This window comes from Hoplias malabaricus, chromosome X2, assembly GCF_029633855.1.
Source record: "Hoplias malabaricus isolate fHopMal1 chromosome X2, fHopMal1.hap1, whole genome shotgun sequence".
NCBI lineage: Eukaryota > Metazoa > Chordata > Actinopteri > Characiformes > Erythrinidae > Hoplias > Hoplias malabaricus.
In genome coordinates, this window is record NC_089819.1 from 40,422,285 (window position 1) to 40,438,577 (window position 16,293).

The 16,293-nt window shown below is 37.3% G+C and overlaps 1 protein-coding gene across 1 annotated transcript in view; it reads right to left on the reverse strand.

Moving 5' to 3' along the window:
- Positions 1-9,303: 9,303 nt before the first annotated feature.
- Positions 9,304-16,293, reverse strand: part of LOC136676436 (contactin-associated protein-like 5) — a 105,329-nt gene continuing 98,339 nt past the window's right edge. Inside the window, exon 24 of the mRNA XM_066653462.1 lies at positions 9,304-16,008. Coding sequence (XP_066509559.1) covers positions 15,818-16,008 — 191 coding nt within the window. The 3' untranslated portion in view covers positions 9,304-15,817. The remainder of the gene's footprint in view (positions 16,009-16,293) is intronic.

The window sequence follows — 16,293 nt, forward strand, 5'->3', positions numbered from 1 at the left end:
TCATAATTTATTCTATGATAATAAAAAAACATATTACGAATGTGGCAGGCTTAACGACATAATAGAAGACAGCATTTCTGCTGATATTTATTACATTACTCCCTGAAAAGGTCTGCACTAACCTTGACAACACATTCAGAAAAAAAAGTGTAGCAAAATGCCAGGTAGGGGATTTTCGTCAAACTCTAATCACATGCAGATCCAGTGTAAATCCCACACAACGAGATTGCAGGATCTGCCTAGCACTGTGAGGTATTCAAATGACCTCTGTTTTTCCACCTGGATGGGAGTAAGTGACGTGTCCTTTTGCGGAAATCCTGGAGCAGGGAGGAGAGGGGAGTAACAGCCAGAACAGCACAGCAGCAGATGGTGGCCTTTTAGAGACTGAATCAGGGAATTTAGAGTTTGACTAAGAGCTAATTATCTTTAGTCAGCGCCTTCAATTGGAAGCAGAATTGGAGGAGGCTGGAAAAGGCCTTGCTTTTGCTGAAAATGAGCCTCAAAATGTGGCTGTGCTGGTCCTATTTTACATTGTGCATTTAAAAACTGTAGTTACATATTAACAATACAGGTAACAATCACTTAATTACAGTTATAAATTGATTAATGCACATGCATAGCATCCAGATTTAATTCCATGTTATTAAATAAATATAACGTCATAATTACTATGTACATATATGTAATGTAATATGTAATTATATTAAACTGTAAACTGGGGTTGCTTCATGTGTCTATACTACTGTAGTTTCTGCGCTGTATCCTTAATAACATTGTAGTTACATGTGTTGTTAAAAGGTAATTGTGCATTTATGTGACATGCTCTATAAAATAACAGGCATGCCTAAAATGTAGGGTGTTTTAAAGTTCATCAAAAACAGGACATGTTTATGAACAATTTAACACCTATAACTTGTGTGGGAGTGTTAAAATGAGACAAACAATGCAAACTCTTTCCCATGTCCTCATCAAATTTGCATGTGACCCAAAATTTAAACAACGCTTTCACACTTTTAATAGAGAAATGAAAATCCATAACTTGATCTACTTCATTATCACCTCCCACTGCTGCGCACACACATACCACACACTCTGTCCAACACTCTCCAGCACCGGGGATTTCTGCTGGCTCCAGACCACCAGACAAAAAAAAAAAAATCTCTGGATGCTACAGATACTGACCATCCATTATGGCTAATGAGCTCTCGGCCAACTGTGTCGTCCAGCATACCCCCCTGGCCAGAGATGGCACGTGTCACAACTAGTACTTGAATCAGGATTCCTGCAGTTGGAAACACATCTGGACCACATTGGTGGGGACCTCAGAAATATTTATCACTATCCTTTTCTCTTTCTCTATGTCATGGGTTAAGGGTAACCCTCTGGTTAATACAATAATTGTTAGGCTTGCTTCAGGAATATGGATCAATCATAATCCATCAATCAAAAGCACTTTGTACTTCTACAAGTACATACTCTAGCCCAGCTGTTGATATGCCTACACGTTTGCCCCTTATCACCCTGTTTTTCAATGATCAGGCCCCTAAAACACCATCACTCAGCCACTCAATATGTGTCAGTGTGTGGATCAGACACAGCAGTCAACCTAATATACAGCCGACAGTGTCCTTTTTCCACTGATGAAGGACTAGAGGATGTGCAGCGACAGATTGGTTACTGTCAGATGAGCTACCAACGAGGTTAGTGTGTCTAATAGAGTGGACAGTGAATGGACACAGTGTTTAAAAACTCCAGCAGCTCTGCTGTGTCTGATCCACTCGTACCAGCTCAACACACACTAACCCACCACAACCATGTCAGTGTCACTGCAGCGCTGAGAATGATCCAGCATTCACATCATGCCTATTCAGAACCACCAGGCCATTGAAGAGCATGGTGAAAGGAGGTTAGCAAGGTATGCAGAGCAACAGATTGACTACCGTCTGTAACTGTAGGACTTGAAAAGGCATAAAGCTGTCAGTCAGCTATCAATGTACGTTATATAAACATGACAAATGAAAGGATGTTTTCTGACATCTCCAATGACATTCACTTTCGCCAGCTGTCAATCATTTCCAGACTGTCTTTCATCAGTGACAGAGTCTCCATCATTGTTTTTGATGAAAGTGAGCCAAGGAAAAAATGGGTGAGTGTCCCTTCTGGTCTGTTTACATAGTTTTAACTGGCTGCGGCTGATGCTTTTTGTTGAAAACAATTTTAATTTGTTTTCCCAACGAGGTTTTAGTTTAACGTCTCGGAAACCTCTCTCAAATGTGTCATATTTTGGTTTTGGTACAGGTTTGTAAAGCTGAGAGAAGCTCGTCAAGAGGATTGACACTTTTCACTATTACTTTCTTTATTGAGCATCAGCAGGAGGTGCACTATATTCTAAGAAGCTTTGTTTTCAGAAAAAATAACAAGGGAAAGGAGCTGGTTTTTTTTTTTTTAATGTTTTTTTGTCAACACCATTGTTGATCACAGTATTCCTGAAATGCAAACTTCATATATTTATTCTTCTATAATAAGAACTTTATTTTAATAGAATGTAATACTAATTGTCTTTATGTGTGTGCAAATGGCCAATGTTTAAAGGGTCTTTAATGTGTTGAACAGTTATTTAAATTGTAGCCCCTGTATGGGAAAAGCGGTTACAGACAATGAATGAATATTTTTTATTAATTCATATCAAATAAAAACACAAACTCTGTAAAAAAAATCTGTAAAATTAAGGAGCTGTAAGTTTATACTTCTTTAAACAGCCATTATGCTGACACTCAGTGGCCTGAACATTCAGGTCAGAAAATCTGTACTTTAAAATCTGCCTATTTTACACATGGCCATGTAGAGGGACCCACTCTATGGAGAATAAGTTGGTTTATTCAGGGACTGCATGTGAAAAACCTTCACAAAAAGTGAGAGAAATAATAATGAATTATGAATAATGAATAAATTAATCAAACCTTGCCTTAAGTACATGGAAATCTGGGTTACTTTAGACCCTGGGAATAAACTGGCTGTCCACCACAACTCTGTCTCGAGTCCATCTCTGTCTCTTTGTGATATTCTGCTACTATTTGAGGACATTATTGGCAATTTTATCTTTGATCCATCTTAAGGTTTATTTATTTATTTATTTGTTTTATTTTATTTTATTTTATTTATTTTTGCTGGGAAGATGCTTAATGAAATGCCTGTGCCGTTTGTGTCCATCTCCACAAGGTGAAACTCTGATTTATACACCACTCGCTTAAGAGAATAGAGAGAAAGAGACAGATGGAGGTACAGAGAGATAAGGCTGGCTTGGCTTCCTGGTTTAAACAAGAAGGGAGAGACAATACAGGTTGGACATTGAATTGAAAAAAAAAAAAAAACAAAAATCATCTGATATTGTAACAAATGCTCCATAAAGTCTGGAAAAGGGTTCAGCTGCAGAGCTCAATGACGTAGCTGCTCCAGTAACAGCCAATCAGTTTTATTCACTTGATTTACATGAATATTTTGCTCTTTGTAGTCTGTGCTTTGCTCTAAAGGTAAATCACTATCACACTATCATTGTTTATACAATGGTCAGCCATAACATTTCTACCACCTCCTTGTTTATACATGCAGACTGATAGTAAAAAAAAAAAAAAAACAGTTGGGCATGTTAACTGATTTTCTCCATCATTTCTTCTTTTAATACTACTCTGTAAATATTTGGGAAATGAGGAGACCACCTGCTGTTGTTTAGAACATGAACATGCTCAACTGTTTGGGGTCTCATTTTTCAAGTATTTACCTCACATGCTGTTATTTTTTGTCCTTCAGTGGTTGAGAGGTCTGAACGTCAAAGAGGTCAGTTAAGGACCAGGGGCCTCATTTATAAAACTGCATGGATTCTGGAGTGAAAATGTGTATACACAGTACAGAATGCTGTTTTCTCTATATAAACCACAACCTTCTTCAAAACGTGCGCAGGTGAACCAGCCTCATGTTCCGCCTCCATAACACCCACATATACCAATAAATGGTCAATGCACATGAATTAATTTAAATTAATATTTAAATTTGAATTTCTTTATTGGCCACTGTGCTTGCACACAGAGGAACTTGTTCTTTGCGTTTAACCCAATCCGTGCAGTGAAACAGACATTTACACAAACACTAGTGAACACTAGGGGGCAGTGAGCACACATGCTGTTGGGGGTTAGATGCCTTGCTCCAGGGCAATTTAGTCATGACTTACCACCTCTGGGGATTGAACTGGCAACCTTCCTGTTACAAGCCCTAACCACCAGGCCATGGCTGCCCAAATATGGCCTTCCACATTCATATTCGCGTGAGACCTGTGATTTTGTGCAAGTAGTTACACCTGTTTAGGCTTGTAAATATACTCAATTGCTACCAGCTTAGAACGATTTACTCTCTATCTATTATGGAGTTTAATTGTTTTGAAATGTGCCATATATGTATATTATTATTATTCATTCATTCAATATCTGTAACCGCTTATCCAATTCAGGGTCGCGGTGGGTCCAGAGCCTACCTGGAATCATTGGGCGCAAGGCGGGAATACACCCTGGAGGGGGCGCCAGTCCTTCACAGGATAACACAGACACACACACACATTCACTCACACACTTACACTTACGGACACTTTTGAGTCGCCAATCCACCTACCAACGTGTGTTTTTGGACTGTGGGAGGAAACTGGAGCACCCAGAGGAAAGCCACACGGACACTGGGAGAACACACCAACTCCTCACAGACAGTCACCCGGAGCGGGAATCGAACCCACAACCTCCAGGTCCCTGGAGCTGTGTGACTGCGACACTCCCTGCTGTGCCACCGTGCCGCCCTATTATTATTATTATTATTATTATTATTATTATTATTATTATTATTATTATTATTATTATAATAAAATGTGCTTCACAAAAAAATTATTACAGAGAGACAAAATAGAGTATAATAATTAAAATAAAATTTCAGTAAAATGCAGGATTCAGTAAAACAACTAGAGGAAAACAAATTAGAATGAGACACAGCAAGCAAAGAGACTTTAAAAAAATAAAATATTATAAAAATATGAATGATAATTTAAACAAATCTATGTTGCTCTTCCATTCTTAATATAAATCTACATGTCATGAACAGATATGTGTGAGGAACGTTTGTACATTTACTTGCTTAAATATATGCTCATTTTTACGCCTAATATTTCTTTATAACTCACAGTTTCTGAGTGAGACGTTGCACACACATATTTTGCATCCGTTTTTCTGGGTACACACCCTTTATAAATGAGGGCCCTGGACTCTTTTACTATGAAACCATGCTTTTGTAACCCATGTGGACTGGCCTTGTCTTGCTGAAATAATCAAGACCTTCTCGGACAAAAATGACAGCATGTTTTTCCAAAACCTTTATATATCATTCAGCATTAACGGTGCTTTCATAGATGTGCACATCACCAGTGCATGTGCACTAACTTACTAACTTTGTGCTTATGACAAGCCGGATGGTCTCTCTCTTCTTTGGCATGGTGGATGTATCATCCATGATTTCCTAAAAACAATTTCAAATTTTGATTTGCTGGATCTCAGTCCATATTATATGAGTTCAGGCCTAGAAATGTCAGCAGCCTGTTCAAATCTTTTATTTTTATAGCTTATTCTTTGCATGATAAAGCTTAACTTTTATTTGTGAATGCACAATAATCTGTGTTCACAGACCATAGCATTTGAAATGATCCTGAGTCAATGCAGTGATTTCCACTACAGAGTAAAGTCTGATTTATTGCAGTGCTGTCTGAGGGCTCAAAGACCATGGCTGACTTATGGTTCTCTGCCTTGTCCCTTTCATACAGAGCTTTCTCTGCATTCTTTGAAACTTATAATGATATCATTTGCTGTATACCATGATGAAGTCCTATACCTCTGTGCTATATTACACTGAGAAAAGTTATTCTTGAATTGTTGCATTAATTCCCCATGAGGTTTTCACACTGTCTTTCTAAAAGACTCTCTCTGGGATGCTCTTTTTATATCCAGTCATGTTACTGACCTGTTTTCAACTGTATCAGGGCTCCACTGACTCTCCTCACTTACACCCACTCATCTCATCACATAACACCCATCCTCCACAATCTCCCTTGGCTTCCTGCAAAACATTGCATTCATATTAAACTCCTCCAGCTCCTGCTCATGTTCAAAGCTCTCAGGTACGTCAGAACTTCTCCATAATTGCTCAATAACTTTGGAATTCTCATCTTTCTCATATTAGACTCACTGGTTCTCCCTCTATTGGTAGATCCATATCTCCAACCAGAATAGAAAAAAATAAAAATATAATTAAAAAAGAGTGTTGTAAGTTTGTGAATAGGTGTGTGTGTGTTGTTAATCATTTGAGTTTCAAATATCATATATTTAACACTAGAAAGAAAGAAACAGTCATTTTGACTTTTTGAAATTTTGAGATGTAATAACTTTCACATAATAAACCCCTCATGTCCAAAGAGCTGTGACATTAATTATATTTTAGTCTAACTTTTTTAAAAAAAATAATATTACAAATCACGGAAGTGTTCTGAACACATAAACCTGGAAAAAACAGGTCATTTTGACCATTTACATTATGAATGGTGTCTCGTCTCCCCAGCCAGCTGTTTTTATTGCTTTTCCAGCGCGTCAGTTATTATATTGATAATGCAGCTACAGTTTACCTCAGAAAGAAAGTATCCTGTAAAAAGTTTGCGCTGTTGAATTAGCTACAGAGTGAATCACTTTGAGCGAATCATATGAAAGCAAAAGCGCAAGCAGTGCTACACTGCACCATTTAGGCATTTTGTATATATATATATATATATACAATATTATGTAAAGTAAAGTATTATGTAATATATTATGTAAAGCTTTCAAATTGTTGTGTAAACCATATTTAAGTGTTATTGTTCTTTCAATTTGCAAGTAATTTTTAAATAATTTTTATTGTTATAGATTTCATTTCACAGTAAATCTATATATGATATAAAACATCATATATCCATATACTGCAATACTAACTGGTACTGCACATTAAATATTATCAATAAATACATAATCATTTATACAATTTATTACAGTCTTTCTGACATTTTATGACCTACTGTAGCAAAATTAAATTATTTATTAATTTATTTATATTGTAAGATATCATTAATACACATGCAAATATTAGATGGTCAAAATGACCATGGTTTTGGAATCCTGGCCATTCTAGTGTTAAATGTATATCTGAAATTGAAAGAGATAGATAGAGAGAGAGAGAGAGAGAGAGAGAGAGAGAGAGAGAGAGAGAGAGAGAGAGGCTGCAAATTCTGCTAAAATCCAAAACCCAAATCTCACCATTTCATTTTTTGGGTTCCACCTTTAATCACAGATTCAGCTTCATCTAAAATTTCTTTTCATAACTTTAGTGGATGGAAACGCATATTATTAATATTATTATTTATTTATATTTTTTGCCCTGCCAAAATTTTTCTATTGTCTACAACATTTGCAAAACATTTGAATTGAAAGCAGCTTGTGTGTTCTGATTATTGGGTACTTTTTAAAACCCAGACATGTTCCTAAACTTTTGCCAATGAACTTAATTCATTGTGAGATGTTCTGATGTTTTGTTTTTATTTTATTTATTTATTTTTTTGCTTAGCATTATGCATTAGATTTTTACCATGTTTTGTTTGTCCCAGTGTTTTTAAAATGGCAAATCTTTTACAACTGGCAAATCTTTGACTCTGAACAGAATAAATAAATACAGAAAATAAATGTACAAAATAATGATATGATATACATGTTGTCTTTGTACTATTACCAATTAAGTATTTGCATATCAATACATTTGTATCTATTCCTAATTTGGAGACAGGACTGTACTACGTATGGTATCATTACAAGGCATAGGAAGGCATTACGATAATTATTAATAATAATGCAGTTATTAATAAATGTACTTTTCCCCTGCTCTGACATAACTTTATGACCACTTCTGTATTTCTACACTCACTGTTCATTCCAGGGGCTTGAGCAACAGATGGCCTACAGTCTGTATTTGTAGAACTACATAGGACACATTTACCGTCAGTGGAAAGTTCATATAGACACAAAAAGGTAGCAGTAATGTTATGGTCAATTTATTTATTTTAAAGTGTTACCACAGAAGAAATGTCTTCAAATCTGTCAAAGTACAACAAAGTAGGACACTTCAGTTCTGCAGTTTTATGCAGGGTTTCACTGTTTAAAAATCAATGTCTTCAAGAGAACACTGTACTCTGGAACACACTGAAAACACTGTGAGGTTTATTTAAGCTGGTTATGAGGAGTTTAATGTTTACAACACCTCTTGTTCTTCCTCCTTATTAAAGAACTTGTGTTTTATATGAGCACAGCCTATGTCAGTAATAGCAATAAAAAACAGCAAATATATATATATATATATTTTTTTGTCTGTAGTCATTGTTTTGTGTTGCTTTGTGTTATGCTTCAAATATTATTGTAACAGGAAGTAGTGTCCTGGAGCGGTATCCCACCAGTTTGTGGTTCTGCGTGGGACCTAATGCAGTCTGAATACATCTTGCAACTGTATTAAATCAGACGGCCCCAGTATTGAAAATCTTTGCTGAAAAAAGGATGAAGCTGAGATTTTCTATGAAGCCATTCCACCTTAAATGGCCAAATAGAGCATAGCTAAAATGCACATGCACAGCCTCAGGTTGGTCAGGGTCATTCCTTGCCTGAACTATTATACTGACTGAACTATTATAAACTCTCAGAAAAACTGGTCACCGTGGTGGTATCTTTCACTATGATGGCATCTTTTTCTATGATGGCACCCTTAAGGATATGTCTTTATTTGGGAACATAATTGTACATTGCTGTATTTTGACTAATTATAAGTTGAATTGATTTTTTTAAATCCCATTGTAAGGTGAATGGGACCAAAGGGTCGCAGGTTCAATCCCCTCAACTGGCAGGAAAATCAGGGTGGGGGGGGGGGGGATGGGATGAAGAGCCCAGGTTGTCTCCTCAGACAACATTTAGCATCTATCTATTTTTTCTATCATCGCTTTCCCAAGAAAAACACATATCTCTAAACTCATAACTTTACAGAAAAAGGGAAAAGACCTTTTTAACTTCATATGGAAGTCAATGTAATATTTATTTTGTTCCCCTTTAGACAGTGACAATATGTGGGCAATATATTTTTAGGAATCATATTCTGAGTAAAAATGAAAGAGAAACACAGCTGTTTAGCACATAAAGCTGTAAAAACATCTGTCTTTATTGTTAATAAATACAGTAAATACAGTTATGTACAATACCACCTGTACAAGCCTAGCCATAGAAAACAAGCCCAAAATAAAGAAGGTTATTCATTTTCAATACATTATACAGTCAAAACACAGGAGGTGCAGGTTGGAGCCTGGTTCCGAAGAGGTAAATACACTTCAAAAAAATACACTCAGCTCAACTGACCATGCTTTTCTTTTCCTTCTCAGGCTTGGGCCGTAATAAAAAAGTAATAATACAATAGTTGCCCTTCTGTATTGGGTCATGACATACTGCAGTAGATTGTAAAAGTCCACATTAGCAATGCTCGTCTTAGAGCTCTTTGAAGGTCCAGAGACTTTTTTTTTTTGCCTGTCTGTCTCACTTTGTGTCAGTCAAGAATGTTCCATTTTTATACTTCGGCTTTTATAACTCATAGAAACAGTCTGGAACAAACACACAAATACACTGTCTAGACACTTATAACCACTGCAAACACTCACATTGAGTTTTTATGTCCAAATACATCTTAATGACAAGCATGTATCCAGAAGTAATTACTCGGTCTACCCTTATATTTGACTGTCTCTAAGTCCACAGTAAATTTTTTATGCTATAAACAAATGTAAATGGTAATGAGTAGATGGACTATCTTAGAAAAAAAGATGTAACCACCATGGGCCTAGTGGTGGCGCTATATGTCGTGAATTTCCCTATGTTTTACAGATATTCCTTTCAAATAAAGAAAGCATAAAATGTAGGCAATATACATTCACAATAATATCAATGTAAAATTATATATATATATATATATATATATATATATATATATATAAAATAAAAAGCAATGAATGGCAATTTCACTGATTTTAATCACTATTTGTAATTTTTGCTTTTTCTAGTATGAATGTGTTTGAAATCCCCCTGGTTGCTGATAGTGCTTGGACCCATTGATTGCCACCCTCCATTGCTGGTATTTTATTTCTTGAAGACATTTAGATTCACTCAGCCACATACCCAGTCAAGACTAGCCTAAAATTCTCCACAAGTTGGTGCCACTCATGCTTAAAAACTGCTCCACAAGATGAAGCTATTCAGTGCTTCACATCAAAGACACTTCGGCTACATCCACAAAGCTGGGGGAAGTGGCCAAAATCCAGGTTTCTATTTCATATTTAATTACAAATTCACATATGACACCTGGTACTTTATGCGATACTTTCATATGTGGCACTGAAATCCAATCCATGCCCAATTTGCAGCAATGCGAGACTGTAAGATCAGAATTCATGGGACTTCATGTCAATCCATCTGGACATTTCTCATCATTTCACGCTGCAGGGAGAGAAAGCTGAACAACAACAGTGAGGAATGATGTCTTTCCAAAGCAATTTCAGGTTAATTTGAGGTATGTAGAGGATGGAAACGGACAGATCAAAGCAAAACTTGTAGAAAATTATATATAACTTTTTTTTTTTTTTAATTCATCATTGCAGAGACCAAATTTGCAAGAGATCCCCTGAACGTTCACACTTAGGAAGGTCAAATATTCAGTCTATGAATAGGTATTGATGTTCCAAAATAAGTTCATATTTCAATAGCATATTAAGACTTTATCCAGTGCTTCATTCCCCACATAGTAAACCATTCTGAGATTGAAAAGCAGGTTATTGTGTGACATGCTGGTGCATAGTAAAACACCAGTCTGTTTCCAATCCATCAGTTCCAAATAATAATAAAAAAAGAATTGGATGAAGCACTTTTTTTTTTCTTTGCACATGAGGGGGTCAGTTTTGGAGCATGATCTTTTCAAATTAAAGTTTTATACAGGTCACAATTTCAAAGACAATTGGATTTGCTCAGGAATTGGATTAGAGTCACTTTTACCTGCTGTGCGATGTAACATTTGTGTTCTTGTTTTCTGGAAACTGCAAAAACATGAAAGTATAACATAAAGCTTTTTTTTTTTACTTAGATACATCCAATATTTATTTTCCATTTTACTTTAAAAGAGTAGCTTGAGTTTTATTTAATACTGACTTATGATAACTATATTTTGGCCAGTTCTGCTCGTCCATTTGTCTAGGAAATTTGACAAAAAGCAGTTAATATTTGTATATTATGTAAAAATAGACCTTATAGGCAGAGTTAAGACCTCTGCTCTCCATGTGAGTGATTAGGGTTGAGTTCTTGACTTGGGCAGACACATTACAGTGCACTAATAAGAGTCCTTGCCTTTTAGTTTCTGAATTCACAGAACAAAACATCATTTGAATGCAATGGATTTATCACTGATGTCTTTTTTTAAAGAGATTATCTTTCTTTCAGCTGATACTAAGGTGGGTTTAGTTCAGTTTTTGAAACTGATCTTGTACTCTGTAATGTGTTTTGGAAGCTTTGCCAAGTGGAATTCTATATGGTGTATATTTATTTAGTATGCTTTGTAAATACCTATCAAAATACTATGTGAATTATGCTGTTATTAGGATAAATGATTGTGAAGTCTGTGTACTGTTGTTCTTCCCAGCTAATGCGTCCAGCTCTGAGACCCCGAGGCCGTCTGACAGAGTGAAATCAAATGTGTCGTATGTGTCTGATGTTTATCCACGAGCAGACGGATGAGGAGGACTGTGTGTCTGATCTTAGAGATGGCTCAGAGCAGATTCTTCATCTCTGTGACATCACACTCTGACTTTTACATTCATCACCATAAGATACATATCTGACATGAGAGAGAGAGAGAGAGAGAGCACGCATAAAAGAGAATAAAAGAGAAAGCACTGAGGCCTCCCAAACTTATTACTGTGTAGTTACATATTAACAAAGCATGTAAACTATATGTAACTATAATTTATTGACTTTCAATGGGAAATTTTACAGCAAGATATTTAAGATGGTATAAGCTTGTTACAAGGGTGTTATTACATCACTTTGCTGAGTACTTTTATGGAATGTAATAAAACTGTGGTCAGTCCATTAAATGAACTGAATCAAGGTTGGACTTTTAAAATGGACTTGGATGTCTTAGACTTCCAGAGTGGCTTTCTGCAGCAAATTAATAATTGAATGAATAAAATGAATGTTATTAAGAATGAAAAGGCCTTAAACCATGGGGCGGCGAGGTCGTTTGGTGTTAAGTTGGCCTTTGATTGATTTTCCCTATCTGCCTTCAGCAGAACTGAATGTTGAAAAGATGTAGAAAAGGTCTGAGAATTTTAATAATAATAATAATAGTGTAACATTTTTGGTGTTTAAGTGAAGGCAGCAGGAACTGAAGCCTCATCACAGATGAAGTGTGGCGTTATTAGCCCTTGCTTCGCTTTTTATAATTTCTTATAATTCTGATTTCTAAATATTTTCTTCTGCAGAAGACTGGGATTCAGCCCTGGATTCAATAAATGTGAAACTCTGGTGATTAAAAGTACATGAGAGAATGTGTGTGTGTGTTGTAGTTGTAGTTGTTGTGTGGTGGCTCGTTTATGAAACAATTTCTCTCCCAGTCTGAGACTGAGACATTCACTATTCATAATGTCCTCCTAGCTGAGCACATTAACAGGCACCATTTGTTGAGGATGTGTGTGTTTAAGTGGATGTGTGTGTGTGGTGTGTATATGTGTAATTTGTTTAGAAATTGAATCACCCTATTGGAGTTACCATCAAAGCTCATTCACCTTATAGATAGTGTATGTGTGTTACAGAGGAGCATGGACATAAAATTGAAATTCAAATCTAACCCTAAGCCTAACTCTAGACCCAACTGAACTCTAGTGATAAAGCTGAAATTTAAAACTACAACTTTAAGACCCGAATTAGGCCCGACAGCCCACATTTAAAAACGCAAACTTGACCTAAGTCCAAGACTTTGAAATTTTGCCGTCTACTGGATCTGAAATTACAAACCTGACCCAACTTTAAAACCCTATCAGACCCATCATGTCAATCTGAAACTTAAGCCCAATCCAAACCTGTGACTTTGAGACACTATCTGCTAAATCTGAAATCTGAACTGGACCCAACTTGTGAGACTTGACCAAACCAAGAATCAATGAGTTTTGGGTTGGGTTCATTTTCACTGTGAATGCTTCGATTGTCGAAACACCCATAAAATGTCATCTGGAATGTCTTTGTTTGATCAGAATATTTCATAACATGCTGTAAACAAGAGCTGCAATTTGTTGTGAGGCTAATTTGCATATTGTGACATACACCGATATCAATATCTTCTACAGAATTGAAGCAAGCTGAGAAATAACTGGATGTTGGGATTGCACCTGAAATTGCTGTAAGTAAACCAATGTGAATGGCATTAATCATGTAACTTGTTAAATAGCTATATTTATACAGGAATTATGTTTCAGTTAATCAGAAAAACAAAATGGGAAAAGGAAGTCATTTATGAGATCATCTTTCTTAGTTTCATTGTCTAGTAAGATTAAATTAACTTAACACAGGCTTAATTTAATGTTAAACTAGCTATGCCTTCAAATGTATGCAATTTCTACCAGTAACGGTGTGTCAAACAAACCTCCCCATCAAAGTACAGAATCCTTAAAACACAAATCCATCAACATAGGATGTTTTCAATTTTACTACTATGCCAGTTGCAGTAATGCTCACAAAGCCCCCTGATGGTCACTTCCCAGTACAGATCATTGAGTTAATACAGCTTTGTTAGTTAGTGAAGATCTAAGATATTCATCTTCTTCTGAAAAGTGAAGGATCTCCCCCCACCAAACTGACCACCTACTGGACACTGGTCATTCCACAAATGTCCAATTGGTTCATATATTTGTGACAATATTCCAAAAGTCTTGAAAGATTGAAAGTCTTCTCAACAGGTTTGCCTTCATTCTTCCCTTGATATTTGACCTCTGATGAATTAGCATGGTCTTGGATTCCAGCATTTGGCTGTGCCCCATTTCATACACTCATCCCTACTTACAACCTACTGCCTACACAGCTCTTAGCTTGGTTGCACCGAAACCCTGTCTTCCATTGCATTAGCAGTGTCTCGTGTTGGCTGTGTCCTGATCCACATATTAGTTCTTACTGGCATCCTGTTTTCTACAAAGGCTACATATTAAGTGTGCTGATCCTAGCTTGGATGAACCGAAAGATTAGCCCCTATTGCCTTAAGCAGACTTAAGAATTTCAGCATTGGCTGTGTCCTGATTCATAAACGCTCACCTACTTTCAACATACTCTCTACAGAGGGCTCAAAACTTAAGCATAGCTTGGTTGAACTGAGACAGAGACATTTAATGTATTAGCAGGCCATTGCACTACAATTTTAGGCATGTCCCAATCCAAATAAACCCTACTTAATATCTGATATTTACAAATGGGGCCAAACTTTGGTTTGGTTGAAGCTGTGGCTCCACGCAATTTGTCCTGTTTGCTACCTGCTATCTATAGACTCCACAAAATCGTGCCTAATTAAGCCAAACACACTAGGGAGGACAGTTAAAAGTCAATGCAGACGTTTTTTTTTTTCTTTTTTTGTGTGTGGGGGGAGAGGGGCCGAGATCAAAACGTGGCCGAACCTGCTAATTGCTCTTCTACTAAGGGCACAAAAAATAGCTTAATTGGTGGAGAAACAAAGGTAGCTGCCTGGGTTGTTTGCTTAATTGCAGGCCATAATCCACCTAAACCTGTGGCCAATCCACATAAACCTACTTTTTGATTTTGACAAACTATGCATAACAGAGTTTGATTAAGCTGATACAGTGGCTGGATCCTCCCAAATAAATAGTTCCATGCCTCGGCTTTGTCCCAATCCACATGACTGTTCCTACTTGCTATGTCTTGAAACGCAGCACAGTTTGGCCAGAAGAAAAGGTAACTGAACTCTTCGTTTAACATGGATACTGGGATAATTAGCAGCTCATTGTGGTTTAGTGTTGGCTCCGGCTCTGTCCTAATCCACCCATTTGCTTATATTTGCAACGTGTTATGTACAAGGGGCACCAAATCACAGCTTCTTTGTGCTGAAACAGTGTGTTTGTTATCCACGGATTTAGCAGGACATTAAAGTTCACTCTTGGCTGCATCCCAATCCACACAATCAGCCCTATTTGCAACTTCACCTGGAGTGAGCAGAGAGAGTGAAAGTTACTGCCTGTGTCCCACAGGGTTTAGCCAGACTTGATTCCTCCCAGTACCTGGATACCCGGGTCTTTCCTTCTCCCCCTGCGTGAGCATAACATTGCATTAGAACTACAGTGTAGTTTGATTAGGGCTGCATCCCAATCCACACAGTCGAAACCTATTAGTAACCTGCTGTCTAAAGTGGGCACAAAAACACTGCTTCTTTGAGCTGGAACAGTGGGTTTGTCCTCCGCTCTATTAGCAGGACATACAGTTCAGTGCTGGCTGTGTCCCAGTCTGCGGACATCTGCTATCTGCTATCTACAGAGGGCACAGCAACTCAGTTGGAGTGTGCAGGGAGGGTGAAGGTCGCTGCCAGTGTCCCGCTGGTTTTAGCCAGACCCTCGTCCGTGGCGAGGGGTCAGGAGGCTGGGAGTCGAAGGTCAGATAAAGTACTCTTTCCTGCTGTCCCTGATGGCACTGTGGAGGCGATAGTTAAGCTCAGTTTGGGATGGAGCCTCTTTCTCCTTTACCTCAGGTGGCTGCTCAGTGCGATCGAGACGGAGGCGGCACAGGAAACGCATCATTACCGCCAACACAGAGAGAGTCACGACCACCAGAGCCGCTATCAGACCTGCAGAGAAAGAGAAAGAAATAAGGAGTGAATAATCAGATTATTTATTCAACTCAAGATTTTTGATGCAAAACACTTCATGGACCTGGCTTATAACTTACTCACACCACTCACTGATTCACTCTGTATCATGTACTCGGTTCTGTTCTGTGTTTTGTTTTGGTTCCTGTTTGTGATTCCCTGGTCTGGTGATCTTCCTGCCCTCGTGTTCCTTGTGTCTTGATTAGGTTCCAGATGTGTCTTTTTTTTTTTTAGCTCTTTCAGTTAGTCTTGTGTTCATCTTGA